Source organism: Sinohyriopsis cumingii, chromosome 15 (assembly GCF_028554795.1).
Source record: "Sinohyriopsis cumingii isolate HCF-2022 chromosome 15, ASM2855479v2, whole genome shotgun sequence".
NCBI lineage: Eukaryota > Metazoa > Mollusca > Bivalvia > Unionida > Unionidae > Sinohyriopsis > Sinohyriopsis cumingii.
The window spans coordinates 6,951,039-6,974,034 of record NC_142975.1 but is presented as its reverse complement, the minus strand read 5'-3'; the positions used below and the strand labels follow the sequence as shown (position 1 = coordinate 6,974,034).

The window sequence follows — 22,996 nt, the reverse complement described above, 5'->3', positions numbered from 1 at the left end:
GACAGATGAAATACAAACATGAATGGAATAAAAATGGAAGACGAACAAAATGAATTCCAAATCTATTTCAAAATGCATATAAAACACATATAAAATGCAAATTTGGCACAAATACTTGTTTACAGAGTGTATGACTTTTAAATTGTAAAGACAATATCCCAATCTTGATAATACTGTAGCCTACTAGAAATGTGATATGCATAACTATCTGTTAAGCAAGGCGAAAGGCAAAAACAAAATTGGAACTACAAATTTTCAAATAGTTGTAATAATAATAATAATAATAATGGGGACTTTGTATAGCGCCTAATCTGTAGAAGCTCTAAGCGCTTTACAACATTAGACAACATCTATAAGAGAAAAAACATATAATGATATGATTACAAAAACAAACACCATGAAATTAGAAAACAAAAAAAACATGCTGAGAATATTTAAGGTAGGAAACATTATAAGGTCTTTTAGTTTGTTCTTGCAGTCAAAATAAGTGAGTTTTGAGAGCCCTCCTGAATGTGATCACTGTGTCTTTGTGTCTAAGTTCAGTGGGCAATTCATTCAACGTTGCTGGGCCCTGGTATGCAAAAGAACGCTGTCCATATGACTTTGTTTTCATAGTGGGAATAATGAGTATACGCCTGTCAGAAGAGGACATATTAGTGCAATGTGAGAGTACTGTCCAGAGTAACACCTAGGTTTCGTACTGATTGTGTGAATTTAATGTTGGCATTGCTGATATTTATTGTTTGAGGTAAAGGATGTGAATGAGAAAGTCTTTGTATTGTAATCAGAATGGCCTCAGTTTTATCTTCATTCATCTGCAGCTTGTTACATGTCATCCATGATTTCACATCAAAAATGCACCTCTCTACACCTTGTAATAACACTACAATATTATCAGACTGAGGATATTGCAGTAAGAGATTATACTGACAACAATTCAAGACAACTATAGCAAAGCTTCTTTCATGAGAGATTGAGGTTTTTGATGTATTCCTTCACAAGTGTTATAAAGCTGTCTTACCGTAATGTTTTGTATTCCACTGTGTCCAGTGTTTGGTCAAACAATTCCCTTGCAGCAAATTTAATGATATGCTCAAGATATCCTCCTGATCCCCCTCCTGAATGGTTTACAAGTTCCTCTCCTCCACCAACACAAAAGCACCTGCAAATAAAGAACACAACCATTCAAGTATAGTCTTGTCTAACATGTCACAAACTTAATTTGTACGAGTCTAGTCTTTCCCTAACAAGTTGTTGTTGCTGTTGTTATAGGGTTTAACGCCATTTTTCCGCACAAGATAGGCTATACATGGCGGCCAGTATAACTGGTGGAGGAAGAACCCTGGAAAACCCAGGGAAGAACCACCGACCCATGAGAAGCTACTGGCAGGCTTTCCCACCTACCCATGCTAGCTGAGCCTTGGACTCGAACTCACGCAGAGGTGAGATGGTAGTGATCCAGAACGGTGAGCGTTTTAGACCACTCGGGGCCCCTCCCTAACAAGTAACGCCTTATACATTACTATCTGATTACCTAACTTGCAAAAAATAAATTAAATAATTTTTCTGAATTTTCTAAATATTTACAGCATTAATAATAACCTATTGTACTGTAATCTGATAAGATTTTTTACCAACGAAATTAGAAGATAAATCAGCCTGGTAAAAAAAAACGTGATTCTAAATGACCTGCAATAACAACTTCCCATAACTGAATTTGTACACATGCACGAGTACAATAAAAAAAGTTGCCTAAACAAGACTGATCTGCCATACCTGCCTGAAAGGTCACCTCTCACACAGAACGTGTCCTAAAGGTCACCTCTCACACAGAACATAGCCCAAAGGTCACCTCTCACACAGAACGTGTCCTAAAGGTCACCTCTCACAAAGAACTTGCCCTAAAGGTCAGAACCTGCCACATAGGTCACCTCTCACAAAGAACCTTTTCTAAAGGTCACTTCTCACACAGAACCTGTCCTAAAGGTCAACTTTCAGACAGAACCTGCCTGAAAGGGCATATCTCACACAGAAAGGAAGCTGCCATAGTTCAGTTGGTAGAGTACTGGACTTGCAATCCAAAGGTCATGGGTTAGATACCCACCAAGGTCAGTTTGGGGCAGTTGCTTCAGTGTGTCCTTGGGGAAGGCACTTAACTCCAATCTCCTTGGTATGACAATATGTTAAGATGCCAAAAAAAGCAAAAGGAATCCCCCAAAAATAACCTCATACAGACATGATCCAAGATACCTCTACATAGAATTCACAATTCACCATACAAATAAGCCTTAATTAAGCAACACCATGTTTATGGTAATTATTTCACTTCTCAGAAATGGCTGCCTAAGATTCAATTGACTTTGTAAGAAAGCAAAAAAGTACGATTTTGCCTCATCTTCTTCTTATAAATATAACACTGATTTTATAAAATAAACATGTGTGTTATGTCCACTGGATAACCAACAGAGAGACTTGGACAAATTTTAAGGTGAATGGTCTAATCAAAACATTGCAAATTTTTCTGGCTTTTGCTGAAGGTTGCAAGAATGCTGCATAAGAACTTAAGGGTAATACACATAGCATCTTTACTAGCCAAGATTCCGATGTGTTATCCATATCTACACCTTGGCAGATCGATCAGATAATTCAGGTGGATTTCATTCCATGCGACAGCAAGCCACTAAATAAAATCAAATTAAAGTTATTCAGATCTGAAGACTATTCCTACATGATCAAAAGAAGGGAACACAACTGGAATGGACTAATAAATAAGCAATTTTCCACTGCTGGTCTTTGTTTGTATAATATCATAATTTCCCTCAAATACAACTGTAATGGCTTCTCTCTGGTATGCAGTCATACTTTCAATGTTAAACTTACAAAATATAATTTTGAAGTCAATTGCCTCCACCATTTTTGGACAACGTACAAAATAACAATGCACAGCTGTTAAATGCTATTGGCTAGTTGGCATTATATCCTAAGGGAGACTACTCATGAAATCCAATAGCTGCCACTGTTACAAAGCAATCAACTATGTGATCGATCTGCCACGGTGTAGACAGGGTTAACACATAGAAGCCTTGGCTAGCAAAGATGTACACATAGTGGATAACAATATAAATAACATACTTTCAACAGGTAACCCTTAGTCACTAAAATGTTATTAAATACAGGTAAGAAATGGCAGTTTTCCAAAGAATTAACTTTAATTAGAACCTGTCAAAATGTTTTTACTGAGTTGTTCAATAACAACAAAGCTGCATGTACACAAATACGTTAAACTGGAAACAAAATATTTACACCACATCTGGGCTTCATCCATGACAAAAAAGTTGTTGTAAGAAAAGTTGTCTCCTGTGATTTACATTCACTTTTAAGAAAAACTGGCCCCTGTGATCTAAATTCACTTACTGGATAAGCAGAGTTTAAAAAGCAACACCATGCTCCAGTACAGAAACATGAACAAAACTGTGAAATGCAACTTTTCATACAGGGAGACATTAACCTGTAAATAAAGAAGTCATCAGCATAAGGAAAGCAGACCACTATGACCTGTTTTCCTTGCAGTAATTCTCATTTCTTTAAGGCTTCCAGACAAAATTTTAAAAACAATATGTTACAGATGAAGGCAAAATCTTTTGAACTGGGTTACCTACTAAAAGTTTGTTAGTCATATTTCACTCACGCTGGTGGAGGGTGCTGACGAGTTCAGTACAAAGAACTACCTGTGAATGTCTGGTCTTAATGGTACCACTTTCTCTTGGTGAAATCTGAACTCCACTCAAGAACAAAAGAGTGGAATCTACCTGATTAGTTTGTGGATTACCTCTATATACCTACTGGAATAACAGATCATAAATCAATTAAGTGTATTAAAACAACAGCACAGTTCTGCTCAGATCTGACTCCACCTATAAATCCTCGAGATTTAACAGTGTTGATGGGTGTACTTCAGTGAATGCTACACTTATGTAAGTGGAAAATAGTCAACACACTGTGTGTACTGCAATTCCTAAAATATAAAAAGGCTAATGCAACATCTTTTCCATGCAGGATGTTTCAATAAAGTAAAGTAATATCCTGACAAAGTTACAATACCTCCAACTGTTGGATAGCCTGAAGCCTTTAGTCCCTACAGTTCTAGATGTATGAGCTGTAGAAAGCTTGTAAAAAAAGCAGAAAGACAATATCTCCTGGAATGAAATGTGGCATATTTATTTTAACCTCCTGAAAGTGTTAGATTATTCATCTGCCTGCTTGGATTTAATCTGTAGGTTCCCTCACACTTACACACATTATCTCCATTTTTATTATAAAGCAGCAAACCTTTTGTACAAAGAGAAGCAAACATGAAAATCAATACCTAATCTGTTCTCCATATTTCCTATAATTAGTAGCTGCATGTCTTTCTCAGACAATAATAGTATTTCCTGAACCTAGTCTGAGTTTCCTTTGACCCATGTCACCCAATTTTAGATATTTGGACATTTATGTTGGGGTGTAGGGTCAGAGTCCATTCCATATTGAAAAGTTGGAATTCGCCAACACCATTTGGTGTCGGCATATGATAGCCACTTACTAGCCAGCCCAGCAAACTTTAATGACCTTTCATAGAGTTAAACCTGCATGAAATTGATAGGAATATGACTAGGAATGTAAATGGCCAGATCCAGATCAAATTTCAGCAACAATGTACTTTCGTCTCATCTGTCAGCGGATTAAAGACATAACAAATGCTATGATCATAATTTCTTAGAAAATAAATCATATTCCTATTGATTTAATGCAGGTATATCTGATAAACAGTCATTCAAGTTTGCCGAGCCGGCAAATGGTATCGGTTTGTTGTTGGGTTTAACGCCATTTTTCAGCACACGATAGGCTATACATGGCGGCCAGTATTAATGGTGGAGGAAGAACCCGGGAAAACCCCAGAAAGAACCACTGACCCTCGAGAAGCTACTGGCAAGCTTTCTCACATATCCACATTGGCCGAATCCGAGACTCGAACCTACGCAGACAGAGGTGAGATGGCAGTGATCCGTAACGTAGAGCGCATTAGACCACTCGGCCACTCGGGGCCCTGCAAATGGTATCGGCGAATTCCAACTATTCGATAGAGAATGGACTCTGACCCTACACCCCAACATAAATCTCCAAATATCAAAAATGGGGTGACAAGGGTCAGGGGAAAATCAGACTATCCTGAACCTTGGTCACACTTGCAGTGTATAACATTGGTGATTAAATAAATCAACCAGTCCTGAAACTTGCTCACACTTGCAGTGTAATACACTGGTTATTAAATATATCAACCAGTCTTGAACCTTGCTCACACTTGCAGTGTATAACATTGGTGATTAAATAAATCAACCAGTCCTGAAACTTGCTCGCACTTGCAGTGTAATAAACTGGTTATTAAATATATCAACCAGTCTGAACCTTGCTCACACTTGCAGTGTATAACATTGGTGATTAAATAAATCAACCAGTCCTGAACCTTGCTCATACTTGCAGTGTAATACACTGGTGATTAAATATGTCAACTGGTCCTGAACTTTGCTCATATTTGCAGTGTAATAGATTAGTGATTAAATATATCGACCACTCCTGAACCTTGTTCACACCTGCAGTGTAATACACTGGTGATTAAATATATTGAACAGTGATTCTGAGAACACTTGGCAATTAAAATAAGTAAGGGGATTTTACATCAATAAAGCGATAATTGTTTTAATCAATCAGGTCACAGAGCTGCAGATTCCTTGATACACATGGGTGTCACCTTGAAAATGTTAACTGTACAGTGACAAAAACAAATTACAAAATTTAAAGTTATTGTTTTTAAAAGATAAACTAAGAACTCATTTAAATTTTAAAAATAGAAATTTATACTTTACAATGGAATCAAAATTTGAGTGAGCAAATTGTTATTGTTGCCAAAGTGCAATGTAAAATATCAACTATTTAGATACTGAACTCTGATTAGGACTGGCAAAAGCATTTCTTTACATGAAAATTACCTCTCAATTAAAGTCAATAAATTGGATCCAAATCAAAGAGTGAATAAATTCAATCCAAATCAAAGAGTGAATAAATTCAATCCAAATCAAAGAGTGAAAAAATTCAATCCAAATCAAAGAGTGAATAAATTTAATCCAAATATGGGTAAATAAATTCTATCCAAATATGAGTCAATAAATTCAACCCAAATCAGAGCGAATAAATTCAATCCAAATCAGAGCCAATAAATTCAATCCAAATCAAAAGAATGAATACACTCAACTGAAAGCAGAGCCAATAAATTCAATCCAAATCAGAGTGAATAAATTCAAATTTGAGTGAATAAATCATGTAAAATTGTTGCCAAGGTACACTGTGCATCATAAACAATTTTGATAATATGCACTGGTTGCAATGAAACAATGAGAAAACAGGTTTTTAAATGAAACAGAAATCTAACATTTTTAGTTAAAAAAGTCACAAGTTTTGTTCAAGTACACAGTAATGCATACATTATTTTGTGTGACAAACAAAACAGCAAATAACAGTAAATAAATAGAAAGCAAATTTTATTTCTTTCTTAATCATTTTGTTACAACACATGCAAAACATGTCAATATGACCTTGTGAGGTGAGCTGAATCAATGAGAAGAGTGGATTGAACATTTGGATACAAAATGCTCAATAAAAAGGCAATGAATTATAAACAGAAAATGCAATAAAAATACAGCTATCAGATATTTCTTACGGAGAATCAAGTTCAGCCTCTTCAGAATCAGCTAATGATATGCCTTTCTTCACTAGCATCTTCTCTACCTCACCTGCAGAAATTAAGATTTCAACTTTAACTTTCTTTAATAAATGTACATGCATAAGAAGCGTTCTCAAAGAACTGGTTTTACTGTTTGGTTTAAAGTGACTATATACTGCTGAAAAGAATCAGATAGAGGGAAGGGGGAACAGAAGTTTGGTGGGATTACCAAAAATGTATTTTATTTTGGTAAAACTAATTTCAATTATGTTATACTTACCTGTCACTCTTGTCTGGCTTACTCTATCTGCAATGGAGAAAACCTCATCCATCTAATATACACCATCCTTTTTTTCTAGAAATTCTCTGAACTTGTGTATGAACTGTCTGACTTGCCCACATTGGCCCATGCACAGTAGCACATCTTTATTCCTTTTCCAGGACCCTAAGGAAGGACGGTATAGAGGGGTAGGAGAAGGGCATCTAATAGTGACAGGTAAGTATTACATAACTGAAATTAGTTTCACCCTCCCTCCAAAGGTTATTAACAATATCAGTTATACATCACCTGTCACTATTGCAAAGCTGAATTTGTCAGTAAGGAGGGAGGCTAATAATGGACTGTAAGGGAGTAAGAAGTGATAAATTACCATGTAGCCCAGCCACTTAATTGCTGTTATTAAGCAGCAGTCTGTTTGTGTAGCGGCAACTGGACAAAGAGAAAAAATACCTTAGCTCTGGTGTTGATTAGGAACAAACATAAAATGACCACTGGGGAATTTAAGAATGTCTGAAGGGCAGGCAGCCCTATGACCTTTGATGCTGCAGACTGAACAAAGTCTTTCTTAACAACGGATAAGCAGACAATCTGCTGCTGCAGCAAGAGAGGATAACTAGGATTAATTCGTTTCCTGCATCATAGGCATTGGATGCAAGCCATTTCATGGTCTGGTCAACGCAGTTCGCAACATTGCATGAAAACTTCAGCTGGCATATAGATAACGTGCAATGAGCTTAGCATAAAGGTGGATAATCCATGGATTAGTGAGAAACAGTACCATTGTGCTGCAAGATTAATATCTCGCACTGAGGTCACACAATTAACTGGTTGATCAATATGTTGAGGAGATTGATGAAGAACTTTGAGGCATCATTTATGAAAGACTTAAGGCAAAATCATAACTGTTAGTAGATCTGGTGGTGGAGCTCCACCGACAACACCAGCGTCTTATACAGTGCATGCCAAGTATTGCTACTGCCTCCAATAACAACTGAGCAGATAACGATTCTTCCTTCAGAAGCCGATGAAAACAGATGTCATGCTGTAGCTACTAAGGACCTGGCCTTCAGCTCTAAAACTTCTCATGTTATGTGAGGTGAGCAAAACAGCTTCAAGAAAATTCCTCCTTGCAAAGCTGCAGCATCCAAGGGGTGGAGGATATAGTTCAGGAGGGAAAATGAACCCTATAGCTGGAAGCTGATGTTAAAGGTCTCAGAGCAAAAAGAGGGACTCTTCAATTCTTGCCTTTTTTTTCCATCTTGTGTGCAAGTTCATTTGCCATAGATGAGTGAAGGATCTTATCTTTGGCTAGCAAGCTTGTAGACCTTAATGGTAGATGCTGCTCTCTTCTTAGAAGAGAAACTATAATACTAGGAATAATGATGCTCTCCCCTCTTTCATTTCATCAGAATACAACCAATCCTCTGAGAAGCAGCTGTTACAGTTATCTACTGACAAATGGAACTGGAGGTAGCATGTATGTTGCAAAGGTATCTTTTCAACATGTACACTGAATGAGCAACAGCATGTCTTCAACATGATGACAACCTAAAATCTATTTCCAGTAAAACAAATTTAAAAAAACTGAAAATGCTTACAAAGTTGCAAGGATGCCATACAGTTGGAGTACTGGTCTTTTGTCTCCAAAGATTCTACAAATAAACTTACAAGAGGATCAAATAAACAAATTTAATTTTTACTCTTATTATAATAATATGCTATAACTGAAAAGTGCAATTTAGCACAAAACTGTTTCCCTTTAAAATTAACTTACTTCCAAAATTTCTGAGACTTTAGTTAAGAGTAACATTCTTAAAGTATAATGATTTTGTGACTTCAGTGCCTTATTACAATCTACAGTTAATGTATTCTCCATACCTGATGACAGAACACAGTCCACATCTCTTGTTTTGAACAAATCGTTGTAGAAATCTGACCGTGATGCTTCCAGCTTCTTATCATAACATGGCATCACAGTGACATGGTAAATCTGGCTTGGCAATTTTTTGACCTGGCCAGACAGAAAATCTTTGACGATGGACCCCATAATCTGTTGTGGAGATTTTGTTGTGCTTATATATGGCAAAATGTAGGAGCCATGGGTCTTCTCAGCATAGCAGATCCAACCTGAGGGAATGCGCATGAAAAGAAAAGAATGTTATAGATTGAAAACCTCTCAATGTGACCATCCCCAAATAAACAGCAATTTGCAAAAAAACAACCACATCTGTTTAGTCCCTTTTACTATGTAAAAGAGCAAGTTTATCCTAAAAATTATGACTACATATAAAATTAAGATAACTTATTCAATCCAAATGGTGGCCCTAATTACAAAAGTTAACTGCATTTACATTTATTTCTTAATAAAGAAAATTTCCAATTTTTTTACCCCCCCAAAATTATCATCCCAACCTACTGCAGAGATGCCAAACCCTATCAATGTCGAAGCAGAGGGGACTGCTTCCCCAACCCCAACATGGACGCATGGAGGGATGAGTGGAGCATAATTCATTCTATGATCTTCTGGGCAAATGCGAGAGGTGCTCCTCCTTGAGGGGAGGGCATGATTCACTCTTTGTCCTAATGGAAAAGATAGAGTGCTGTTCCTCCCTCACAGCAGGTAATGACTCACTCTCTGACCTTCATATAATGGATCATAGAACCAGGGGTATAATCCAAATGTTTATAAAGAATATACTACAATACTGTTTTTTTTGCAGACCTAAAATAAGGGGGTCGACTTGTAGTCAAATCAACTTACACAGTAAGTCACTGAAATTAAAGCCCATATGGAATTATTTAAAAAATGTTTTCAATATACTGGTCCACTGGTATGGAACATTCACTACCAGTCACATAAGGCATAAGGCAGGCTCCTAGCATTTCTTCCTTTCATAATCAATGTCTGAAATAGATGAAATCTTTAGACAACTGAACAGTTCTAGTAAAATAAATACTGCCAGCATTCCTGTAATTTTTCATCATTTTCACAGTAGAATTATTAAAAGCATAATGATCTTTTATATTTGTTCATGTGTTCCAGGCTTGATAATTTGAATTTTAAAATTACCTAATTATTTAGTGTCAAGTCAGATTCTTCACATCATGTTGTATATACTGTATATATAGTATATAACAGATAGAAGGCCTCAAGGTAGATTAGTTCTGTAACTAATTGAGTAACCTTCTCTAAATAGTTGTTATTATTATTATAGATCACTCTGGTGGCCTGGTGGTTAGAGCATCTGCCCCATTTCAGGAGGTTGGGGTTCGATCCTTGGCCAAGTCATACCAAAGACTTACAAAAATGGTACTAACAGCTCCCTCGCTTGGTGCTCAGCATTTTGAGGTTAGTGTTAGGAATGGTCAGCCTGGTGTCAGGATAATGTGAATGGGTGGGACATCATGCTACATGTCTGCAGCATGATGCCCCAGTGCTAGACATCACTATAAACTGTCACACTGAAGACTTCATGGTGATAAGACTGAATTATTTTTAAAGCTATGTTAAAAATCCAAATCACACACACAGTATTATTATAATCAGTCATGAATTTTCCCTGTATAGAGGTATGATTCAGAGTGCTTGATAAACAGCTTATTTGTTTATTTTTGCACAAATTAATTGACAAAAAATGTATTAAGAACATTTTTCACCTGCTGAACTTGTGCAAAACAATTTACTTGTATATTTAAGTCCAAAGTTGCAAGCATATTGCTCATGCTAAAAGCACAGGCCATTATTTATGCTGGCACAGCCCATTATTTATGCTGGCACAGGCCATTATTTATGCAGACACAGCCCATTATTTATGCTGGCACAGCCCATTATTTATGCTGGCACAGCCCATTATTTATGCTTGGCACAGCCCATTATTTATGCAGACACAGCCCATTATTTATGCAGACAGGACATTATTTATGGTGGTACAGGCCATTATTTATACAGACACAGCCCATTATTTATGCAGACACAGGCCATTATTTATGCAGACACAGGACATTATTTATGCAGACAGAGGCCATTATTTATGCAGACAGGCCATTATTTATGCAGACACAGGCCATTATTTATGCAGACATGACATTATTTATGCTGGTACAGGCCATTATTTATGCAGACACAGGCCATTATTTATGCAGACACAGGTCATTATTTATGCAGACACAGGCCATTATTTATGCAGACACATGGCATTATTTATGCAGACACAGGCCATTATTTATGCAGACAGGACATTATTTATGCTGGTAAAGGCCATTATTTATGATGACACATTTCATCAAGATAAACTTTGTTTGGGAACTAGTTCAAGGCATTTCAATCATGTCTGAAATGACAGTACTTGATCACAGTGAGAACACACATTCAAACATAGCAAAATAATCAAATAAACTTTGAACCAGTCTTGATTACAAGAGTATTTGCCTGCACTTAGTAGTTTGTACCCTTAGTGATTTTAAAAATGAAAAACAACAACGCCAAAAAAAATTAGTCATCTTATTCACCAATTTGTAATTTCTAGTGTTGCCATGTTGCGCTTTATATCGCCATCATGGTCACGGTTCAAACCAAACAGAAGCTGTCAATGTAAACAACCAGACTACTGGTATCCAGTATTTGTAATGCCTAGTTTTATTATTTTAAAGAAAAAAAATCTGAACATAATAAAAAGGTGTAACTCAATAGATATGTTTTCCAATGATTAACTTCAAGAGTTATTGAATTTGATGGAATCTGGAGCTTATCAAAGATGGTGAACAACATCACATCAACTGTCTGAAAAAACAGACTCTTCTATGTATATATATAATAACCACATTAGTAAAGTAACTGATTGGTTTGAGGAGTGTTAGAGATCCTATGGTGACAATCAGGTTAGACATGACAAGTTGTTGCCAAGTGACTCTGCATCACTTCAATTTTCTCCTCTGTCCAGAGTCCTATAAACATTCTAACAGATCCATTCAAAGCCACCAAGAAGTAAATGACCATCTTCAGAAAAGGGTTGTAGAAATTGTTCGAAATATAAATTTCCATTGGATTTTATTCCCAACTTATCTTGGTCCCAAAGGCAAGCAGCACTCATCTACCACTATAGGCATCAATACCTGAAATAGCTAACTCCTTTCTTTGATGAGAAAAAGTTAGCTCCAAGCACAATGAAAGGTTAGAGCTCCATGATCACTGACACCTGACTTCATCAAAGAGAGGATATCAGGCAAAACAAAGACTTATCCAACCTCTTTTCCAACTTTGATTATACAATGACAAAGTTGTTGGCTCTGTGCCCAACGAGGAACTTGTCATGGGTACTAATCTGGTTGAACAAAACACCATTTGAACTGCATTCTGAGACATCTTTGGCCCACCTTTCACACAAGACCTGCTTCCTTATCGTACAGCAACAGCAGGCAGAACCAGCAAATGTCCTATTGGGGGACCTGAATTACATCGCCAAGTTCTGGGTTCTGTCAATTGCAAACCAGACCTTTGTACTGATGTAATTGTCTACTTTGGATACTTCCATTAAAGGCCACCTACAGGATCCAGTATGAGCCTTGCAATGGTAACTTAAAAAGACAGAGCTGTTGTGTTGAGGTTCCCAAATGAAAAGCTGGTGTTTGGCAATAGTAGCAGAGATCTCAGAAACGCTTAATTATGCATATTTGGATGCCAATTTTTGATCTGGGATGCAGAAAATCACTGAGGCGGGAGTCTTCCGTATGCATGTAATAGGTGTGCGGCAAAATTCAAAGACTTGCCAGTCCTGCTTCAGCTACCTGCTTTGTGGGAAAATGTGTTGATCAATTAGCTGTGCTGATATTTACAATGACAGAATTCAGTGACTGAAAGACCCCTTGATGTACATACATGTTGCCATTATAAGAGTACATCAAAATGAACATGATGCAATAGCTGGTCAGCAACTTCAAAGGCTTTGACTGGCGTCCGGATGTGAAAATGTACTGATATTTACAGTGATTGAATTCAGAGTCAGGAAGACCCAGAGATGTACTTGTGGTCATTTATAAAAGTACATCAAATAAACAACTTAAGCTTTCGTTATTGTGTTCATTTCCGAATGTATCGGAATAAGTAGTGCACGAGAATCAAGACATGTTGAGACTTAGACAAAATGCCATTTGTAAATTTGGATACGTATGTTGGGGTTAAACGACAAACTTACGAAGACTGTAATGAGATTAAGAAGAGTGCTAAAGCTGCTAGAATTGATAGTTCGGATAGGACAGTAGCTAAGTGTAAGAAAGTGTGTGATGCCTAGCTTAGTGTTTGGAATAAGTCCTTACTTGGATTGACAAAATTCAGTATCACTCTGATGGACGAACAAGAGCTATTTAAGAGGTACAATGACTGACCATACTTTTTAAAAAAATGCCCCTCGCCTTAGCCCGTTTAGTTCTAGTGTTGTAGCAAAATGTATTCATCAAGACATCAGTAGCTTGACTTAGTTTTTATATCAATTACGTTGACATACAAACTCTTTCCCATTCACAAGCATATGTTTTGATAACTGATTGACCATTAACCCTTTTCCGAGTAAGATAGCAACTATCAATTTCCTGCATGATATCCTTTGATGATAAAACGTACAAACATGTGTTTTAAGATCAGAATCCGTGATCTGGATATATATTAACTGCCTCTTGTACACTATTTCGTCATAAAATTAGTTTGAAACTGTAAGTGAACCAGTAGGCCTAATGGGAAATAATGGCAGACTTCACTAAGTCTGGGATGTACCAGTTTATTAGATTGTCTGTTTTCGTAAATCATTGAGCAAATATTTTCAGAAAAATATACAGATCATTGAAAGCAAAGCCAAGGTATGATTGTATTAAAGATTTAACTTTAAAATGCAACTTATGTAGATCAGAAATGTATGGGACAATGCTTTGTTGTGGAATTCGCGAGATGCGCTTTATGGTCTAAGATGTTTTCTGACCTGACACGTATTTGCGAAAATACGGGGGAAAAAAACCCAGCAAATCAGATACTATTTAACCATTGCCTAAAATTACTACAAGGACACAGACATATAAATAAACCATAAATTTGCAATCCTGTCAATGGACTGTTATAATGAAGCTAAATTAAAGTAATTACATTATGAAAACCTCTTCATCTAAAAATAGATGCACTCACGTCTGTGTTAATTCTGTAGGAAAGAAGGGACTGCAAGTTTTGATGGTGGGACTCCTATTTTTACCAAATTGGGAGTCCTGGACTCCTAGTTTTAAAATCTTAGTGAGACCTCTGAGTAGAACTGCTGACGAAAACATGATGGAATGCGTTTTTTATAAGTAAATGAGATGGTTGATACCGGGTTTTGTAACTGCTGATGTAAACAATTCAAAATGTTTTGTGATTTGGCCTGACTGTGAAAGCAATCGGAAGTTGGATTCTTCCTTTTTCATGATAAGATCAAAAGAGCCCTGGTCCAGGTGGTTGATAAGGTCGGAGGATGCAGGCAAAACTCTGGTGGTGAAAGACAGAAAACTTCTTCAATGAAACTCTGAAGGATAAGTCTTCCCATGGCATAGTGAAATCAAGAAGTGAAGAAGGAGCAAGCATCATTGTCTCTGTTTGCATGAGGTGATAATGATGTCTCTTGAGTTGCCTGAGAAGGAGCTGATGAAAAGTGTTGAGGTATACCACTGACAGAACTCATGGAGTGCCCTGAAGTCGAAAAGGTGACTTCTTATCAGTTGCTGATTAAATAATCCCTTCTATCGATAAGGGTTGAGAGAACTGAGAGGTGGAATCATTTAGAAACTGAGGTACTTAGCTCAGTATCATAGACAGAGAGTGTAGTGAAGCCATATGTGGGTTACACAGGTCTCCATAGTTGCTGGTATACACCAGGATTGTCAGACTGGATGGCAGATTTATTTCCAGAATTTATTGTGTTGATGTTTTTGTCCCTGAAGATCCCTTGCAGTAGGCCTAGGCTGGTCAAAACAGAAACAGGCCATGTTAGTAGGGATGACATTGTTTCAATCGTAACAAGCTGGGATGGGTTATGGGATATTTGATCCATGTTACCAGTCAGTGTATCGGTGGAGTGAGAGGATACTTTATTTTGCTTGTTCCCTTGCTGCTTATCATGAAGAACTGTACAGTGGAACCCTGAGAAGGCAAGGCCTAAAGCAGGGGTGCACAAACTTTTTTGGTCAAGGACCAGATTGCATTTTCTAAGAACACTCGATTGTGGCCAGGTTTCTGTGCTGTTTTAATTTGCCCTGAGGGCCGGACAGAGCACATTCACGGGCCATATCCAGCCCACGGGTAGTGCACCCCTGGCCTAAAAGTATTGCCAGCAATGAGGAGTCCTGTGGTGGTGACATAGGTACCAAGGCTGTCTCTGATTGCATAGATTTCCAATGTTTAGTAACTGGAGAGCCTTTTTATTGATTTACTCCCCTCATCTACCAAAAATTTATGCACTGAGGATATGTCAGCACTGGTGCAGATCTATGCCTTAAAACATTAACTGGAAAAGAGTGGACAAATTTTATAATCTTTAAAGCACCCCTGTAAAAACCAAAATAATTCACCATACTACTACTGTGACAGGTTCAAGGCCAACCCGTGCAGGTAAATAAAATGAAGGGTGGTATCTGGACGCTAAATGTATTGGCAGAGAAAATTTACCTGTATGTAGCCAGCCATTGTGGAATTCAACATATATTAAGAGTTTTCTATATGTCTCAGGGATTTGTACAAACATAAATTAAAAGTATGGCCTGAACTATGCATGCACCTAAGTAAATTTAAATGTGGAAGGACAACAAAAATGTGGTAAAATTGTAAAGGCATATCTCTGTCAACATAGAAAGAAAAGTTGGAAATGTAAAAAGAGTATATGTTCTTTGTGAAGTGAGAACTCCAAACTGTATCAGAGTTGATTCTGGCTTTTGTGAGTTCTTTCACGGTGAGAGTATGCTTATCAGCATGAGAGGAAGTAGTAACTGAGATATTCATGGGTTTTCCTGACAATCCTTATATCAAGGGGAGATCACTGCCCACAGCCATCTAGATGGGCAGATAATTTTTATCTCATTTTAGTTAAAAGTTTTATCTGGAAGGACTGACTCTGTGAGGTAGTAGTAGTTCTCCTCAGGTATTATGATTGAGTAACATAGTTTTAGACAAAACAAAGCTAATTAATGTGAACAGTTTCCTGCAAGATTTAATTCAAATTTTTTTTTTTCTCGAATAAATATACCGAAAATTGGGTATTGGAAACAGGATACACAGATCTTTTGGGGGGTTATGTATTACAGCTATTGAGCGTTAAGCAGCTGTTTTGAGCAGCCACTGTTGTCACATAACCCCTTCCCCCCCCCGTGTTTGCATCTGTGACATCAAGGTGTAGTATAATAAACAAAATCTACTGGACCTTGCTACAGAACTCACCAGGACAAGCTGAGGCCAGCATAGGAATTGATGTCTTCTCTGTTTCTGCATCTCTGTATCGCCGAACAAATTCATGACAACTTTCTATCAGGCTAAAGTTTCTGGCAAATGTGGTATCAAACACATAATGAACACCTACGAAACAAACAAGATATATAACCAATGGTTACAACACAAAGGACTGCACTAAATTCATTTTGAAAACTTTAGTTGAAATTCAAACCAATGTAATGAGAATGTACAATCAGGGGGACATAAATCCTGTATATGACATCAAGGAATGATAGAAATCAAACTCAATAAAGGTCTTCTAAATATAAAGCTGCATGCTAAATCTGTTTAAAATCCAAAATTCATTATAAAATTTATGACACAGAAACAAATCAGGGGCCAAAAATATTTTAAAATGATGCTGTGGAAAAAATATGGCTGAAATTCAGCAATCCTTGGTAAAGTAAAGCTGCTGAAACAAAAGTCTAAAGAATGAACAATTAGGGGAAATAACTCCTGTAAATGATGTCAGGGAAGGCTGAATATTGATATCACTCAAAGAAATCAAACTGTGGATGAATCACATGTTGTTGGAAAACAGACTGTCAGAGAAAATGATGAACAATTGCTATAGAGCTCTAACAACGATAGCTCTCAGTTAAGGTTCCAGCTAGAGAAAAATTAACAAGTAAAAAGAATTATAAAGTTCTTATTTCTTGTAATTTTCAAAGTACATATCTCATTTTGGGGGAAAAACAATTATCTACAAAAAAATTCAAAGGGAGCAATGACAGCTTTAATTGACAACCTTACCTACATAATTATTGACAGTCTTACCTATATATTTATTTAGTCTTACCTACATCTTATTGACAGCCTTACATATGTATTTACAGCCTTACCTATTCCTATCTACATATTTACTGACAACCTTACCTACATATTTATTGACAGTCTTACCTACATATGTATTTACAGCCTTACCTATTCCTATCTACGTTTACTGACAACCTTACCTACATAATTACTGACAGTCTTACCTACATATTTATTGACAGTCTTACATATGTATTTACAGCCTTATCTATTCATATCTACCTATTTACTGACAGCCTTACATATATACTGGCAGCCTTACCTACATATTTATTGACAGTTTTAGCTCCATATTTACTGACAGCCTTACCAGCATATTTATTAACAGCCTTACACACATGTTGAGTCTTACCTGATATTCATTGACAGCCTTGCAATTATGGGAAAGACAAGGTGAATGTGAACTAACCAAAGGGAAGCCAGTCTAATGCTTGTTAACTGAACTTCTTTACAGATTTTGTTACCACTTGAAAACAAATGAGGTAAATGTTAATGGTAAGAGTTCACATGAGGATTTCCTAGTTAAAAAATTAAAGGCTGGCAAGAATTTTTAATTGGATCCAACTTACCATTTTTTCTTTTATTCAGTCAAAATAAATAACCAATCAATCTGAGAATTTGAATAGTATGTACAACCTGAAAACAGTTAACTTTTAATATATATATATATATATATATATATATATATATATATATATATATATATATATATATATATATATATATAGTATCATTGATAAATTTTTCATTAATGAAATATTTATACAGTGATTGGCATATGGAAGATATTGCACACATACTATGCATATATTTTATTTACATCACATACAGATATCGTATTGCCAGCCAATAAGATGATACTTTTTGACCAGAAAATCTTAGTGTCATCTTTTACTCTGAATCCACTTATAGTGTGACCCCGCTATAACACGGTAGTTGGGAGCCATAAAACCAAGCTGCATTATATACCGAATCGTGTTATATGCAACCAAGTCAGCTGAAGAAAATGTACCCCCCCAAAAAAAATTTTGTGTGGGGGAGGGGTAGTGGTGTAGGTAATAAATGCGGGCATTAAAATAAGTGCTTCGTCGGCACAGTTACCAACTTAAATTGATGCATATTAAATGAGAAATACACCTGTAGTGAAAACAGAAGACATAATATAATAGTTTACTTGATTTAGAGAACCATGAATTGGTACATATACGTGAATCCTGTTTAGATATAAATGTTGTTAGTATGGACAAAGAATTTGTTTATGTAACAATATATAAATTTCAGTATATTTTATATCCAGTTTGCAGCTTCCTTTCATGTGGCCTCTGAATTTCTGCACTCCAAACCAATGGTTGTATATAAGAGTTTAAACAGCCAACAATGTCGCTAACAAATAAAAAAGCCACGTGGTAGGTTTTGCAGCCAATAGTAAAAACAATTAAAGTCTGTGACATCGGTGAAGACCTACGCGATCCCAGAATAAAATTTTTATGCGTTTTTTCTTCTTCTTACTTTTAAGAAATAGAAAAAATAAAAGATTTCGTGTATGAGAAAAATACAAATAAAATTTCAGGAGCCAAGCCACGATCGTTGTGTACTATTCATACGCAATCTCTTCCCCAAAATGATAAGCAACTGTTTATGGGTTTTTTTCGTACTGTTTAAGAACTTTTTTGTGCACAAAAAAATACATGTATATGAAATTTCAGGAGCCACGACAACAACCATGTTATATCCAAATTTGCGTTATAATGGAGCGCGCTATATGGATTTTGTCATCCAAATCACTTTATCCTATGTCATAAAAAATTTTGTACATAAAAAATTCTTCAAAAGTATGATAATGTGTAAAAACACATTTCATTTTGGGGAAGTGATTGTGCATGAAAAAATATAGGACTCCATATTGAGAATTGAAACAATTACATGATCGTCAGTATTAAAATTAACTTATATCAAGGTGTTAACTGCACTAAAACAACATTTTGATATGGGTGCATTAGAACTGAAAAGTTACAAGATGAATAGCCATAACAAAGACAGATATTCCATCACAATTTTCTTGCACCTAATGATTAAATATAAATTATTTCTCAATATGATAGAGAGAGAGAGGTATTTACAATTGTAATCTTTTACTGTGCACTTACTTGATGACCGTGATCCTACTCACATACAAAAGTGCAGTACTATATTCCATTATCAATTAATACCACTAGGTAAGCAATTCCTTCTAGTTTTAGTTATCGCTTCCCTTGTTCACGAGGCTTTGTAGTCATATGTACATGCTAATTAAATATGCTACAGCTGTAGTCAGGTTTTCCAAAGTTAAAAATTTTTTGAGGTCAAGATTTGGCAGACCAAATCAGATCAGGTATTATGATTATGGTACCACATAATGAAAGGAAATGGCAGGTGCTACTTGTGTAAATTTCTCAACCAGTGACATTTTTTGAACCTGCCGATAGAACTGACAGAAATTTAAAGTAACATATAACATGAGCAAAGATAATTACAATTGTTGCCTAAGTACAGGAAGAGTACTTGTACTTGAAAAGATACCAATCTTATTTGTTGGGAATGGAGAGGTTGTTATAATTGCAAAGAAAATTAAACATCATGTGAAATGGTATTCTTGGGATTTAACCTAGTAAAGTGAGTCTATATGGATATAACTGTTGTGAATATTCAAACCCTGAAGGAGCATGGTATGTATTTTCATAGTTTACATTTACTTTTTAATATATTCATTTTTTTCTCTCTTTGACAAAAGCTTCAGCTAAACAGGTGATAAGGCGAAGAAAAACCCCACAAAGTCATGGAATCTCTCTCTCTCTCTCATATTGGGCCATATTTTATTTTGATCATGAGTGCAAGAAGAAAAATGTGAGGGAATAATATGCATCTCTCTCTGTATCTCTCTCGCCCCCAAAACAAAGAAAAATTTGGAAAAAGCATTTTAGCATCAATGATGCAATTTCCCTATTGCTGGTAATCTGAAATAACATACAGTGATACTTTTAATATTTATGAAATCAGAAGTTATTATAGTTTAATTCCATACAGCATCACAAATTTTATCCTATCTGTAATTCAATAAATTTTCAGGTCAGCATCATTGTATGTAGCTGAAAGTACATAATACATTTACAATACTTAATGTGAAACAAATCAGGTACTTTTAGTTACATTTATTGATCCAGACTGGAAAGGTTACTGTATTACAGATAGGATAAAATTTGCGATGCTGTATGGAACCAAATGAAAAAAACGAAGCTGAGGTATTGAGCTGGCTTCATCTTATACGCAACATTGACTTATAAAAAAATTATATGGATAAAGGAAGGAAAATTTACCAAATCTGCTCATTCGACTTAAACTCTGCATTGTACTCATACTAGCATTTTCAAGGAGTTAAGACTGACTACAGGAAACTGAATTCATGAAGGTAGTGAACACTTTACATCCCTGCCCAACACGTCTGATACAAAATCTAGTTCTGTATCTATTGTAGCTCTTTACGATCTTCATTGCAAATTGGTAAGCTGGATCTATTCCTTTTTTTGAAATTTTATTTTCATTCATATTGATTCAATAAACTAAACACATTCTTATGATTTCAACATGATTTTTGAGGTTTTACGGGGTTTAACAACATTTTAAACACATGACAGGCTGTACATGGGAATCTTAAACACCTGATAGTCCTAACATGGGGGATTTTAAACACCTGAAAGGTTGTATATGGGAGATAGTGTAACTGGTCAAGGAAAAACCTGGAGAGATCTGGGAAAGAACCAGTGACCTATGGAACCTACATACAAGTTTTCTCACATAGCAATATTGGTCAAACTGAGACCTAAACCCATGAAAACAATCAAGCCCACCTTTTTTTGAGTGATCAGTCTTTTTTTTACCATTAACTCAATGACGAATGAATGCTATTAAGACCTGAATGCACAAGGAAGTCACATAATAACAATATCTAACCTTCATCAAGTATTTTCAACATAAACAGATCTTTAAATCTTTAGTCTCTCATAAGGGACATCAAATTTATAAAAAAATTGTGTTTTCATGCCTTATGTGAAGAAAATTTCTTAATGGCAAAAAATATCCTAATGACCTAGCCTCCTAAAAAATCCTGTAATCCTTTTGGCACAATCAGTGATGGACAGTTTGTACTTTGCTGCCAGTGAAGCTCTAGACTGAGGGGACATGGACACCACAACCGTCTTCATCTGATCCCCTTTTCCAGTCTGTAATAAAGTTGACAAAATATAATGACATTTATCCCATCAAATAAAGAATTTGTTACTGTATGTATGTATGTATGTATGGGTGTGTGCGTGCATATGTATGTATTTACGTGTATGTATGTTATGTATGTGTGTGTGTGTGTGTAGAAGCATTTTATGGTGCCTAAAAGCAACAGGTGCTATTATGGTATAAACTAAAGATAAAATGTTCAAATAATGTAAAACTGAATTCCCTCCAAAATTTAAGAAGATAAACCATCCCATGTACTCCATTGTATTATTGTAAGGTATACAAATGCCAAGTAAATTATAAGCAACCATATGAGCCCCTGTGATGATGAAAAAAAGCACACACAACACCAGCCAGGAACTGTAATCGTTATTCTTTGTCTTGATTTGAACTTGGAATACTTTTTTGTTTAACAGGTACCTGGTTGTTCATTTTATTACCCAGGTTATTATCAACAGGCGGGTACCCGAGTACCCATGTACCCTTTGGCATCTATACATGAGCTATACTTTCAATGTGTTTGTGAGAAAGACACCAAGTTTACGTATGATAACAGCTTCATATGTAGATGGACAAAATGTTGTAAAGGTCAGATGTCAGACTTTTCTACACTCAAAGATGCCCTTAGTCAACCTGGGAAATTATGGACAACAGGGTAAAAAATTTGTAATTCTATTGAAAAATTAGGGACACTTACCGAAGCAAATAAAATTTCACCTGGAAGACAGAGTAATGATAAATAATAGTATGAAACTGATCACATGACATGAGTTACTGGAAAAGACTGGGAATGAACTGTTCTGATTATAATAGCATGTCATATGTTTTATGCTGCAAAATATCAGAGAGATGCAAAAGGACCAAAAACACTCAAGTTATATGATGGAAACTGATATGTTACAAATTAATAGAAGTCTTGAAAGGACCAAAAACACTCAAGTTATATGACGGAAACTGATAATATGTTACAAATTAATAGAAGTCTTGAAAGGACCAAAAACACTAAAGTTATATGACGGAAACTGATAATATGTTACAAATTAATAGAAGTCTTGAAAGGACCAAAAACACTCAAGTTATATGACGGAAACTGATATGTTACAAATTAATAGAAGTCTTAAAAGGACCAATTGGAAACTGATAATATGTTACAAATTAATAGAAGTCTTGAAAGGACCAAATGGAAACTGATAATATGTTACAAATTAATAGAAGTCTTGAAAGGACCAAACGGAAACTGATAATATGTTACAAATTAATAGAAGTCTTGAAAGGACCAAACGGAAACTGATAATATGTTACAAATTAATAGAAGTCTTGAAAGGACCAAACGGAAACTGATAATATGTTACAAATTAATAGAAGTCTTGAAAGGACCAAATGG

At 35.9% G+C, this 22,996-nt stretch overlaps 1 protein-coding gene across 1 annotated transcript in view; it reads right to left on the bottom strand.

The window, feature by feature from the left end:
* Positions 1 to 22,996, bottom strand: part of LOC149781217 (cytosolic Fe-S cluster assembly factor narfl-like) — a 47,013-nt gene that overhangs the window by 10,253 nt on the left and 13,764 nt on the right. The window contains exons 4-8 of the mRNA XM_089935295.1: positions 21,470 to 21,602; positions 16,480 to 16,614; positions 8,916 to 9,164; positions 6,755 to 6,827; positions 1,022 to 1,162 (exon numbers count right to left, since the gene is read on the bottom strand). Coding sequence (XP_089791421.1) covers positions 1,022 to 1,162; positions 6,755 to 6,827; positions 8,916 to 9,164; positions 16,480 to 16,614; positions 21,470 to 21,602 — 731 coding nt within the window. The remainder of the gene's footprint in view (positions 1 to 1,021; positions 1,163 to 6,754; positions 6,828 to 8,915; positions 9,165 to 16,479; positions 16,615 to 21,469; positions 21,603 to 22,996) is intronic.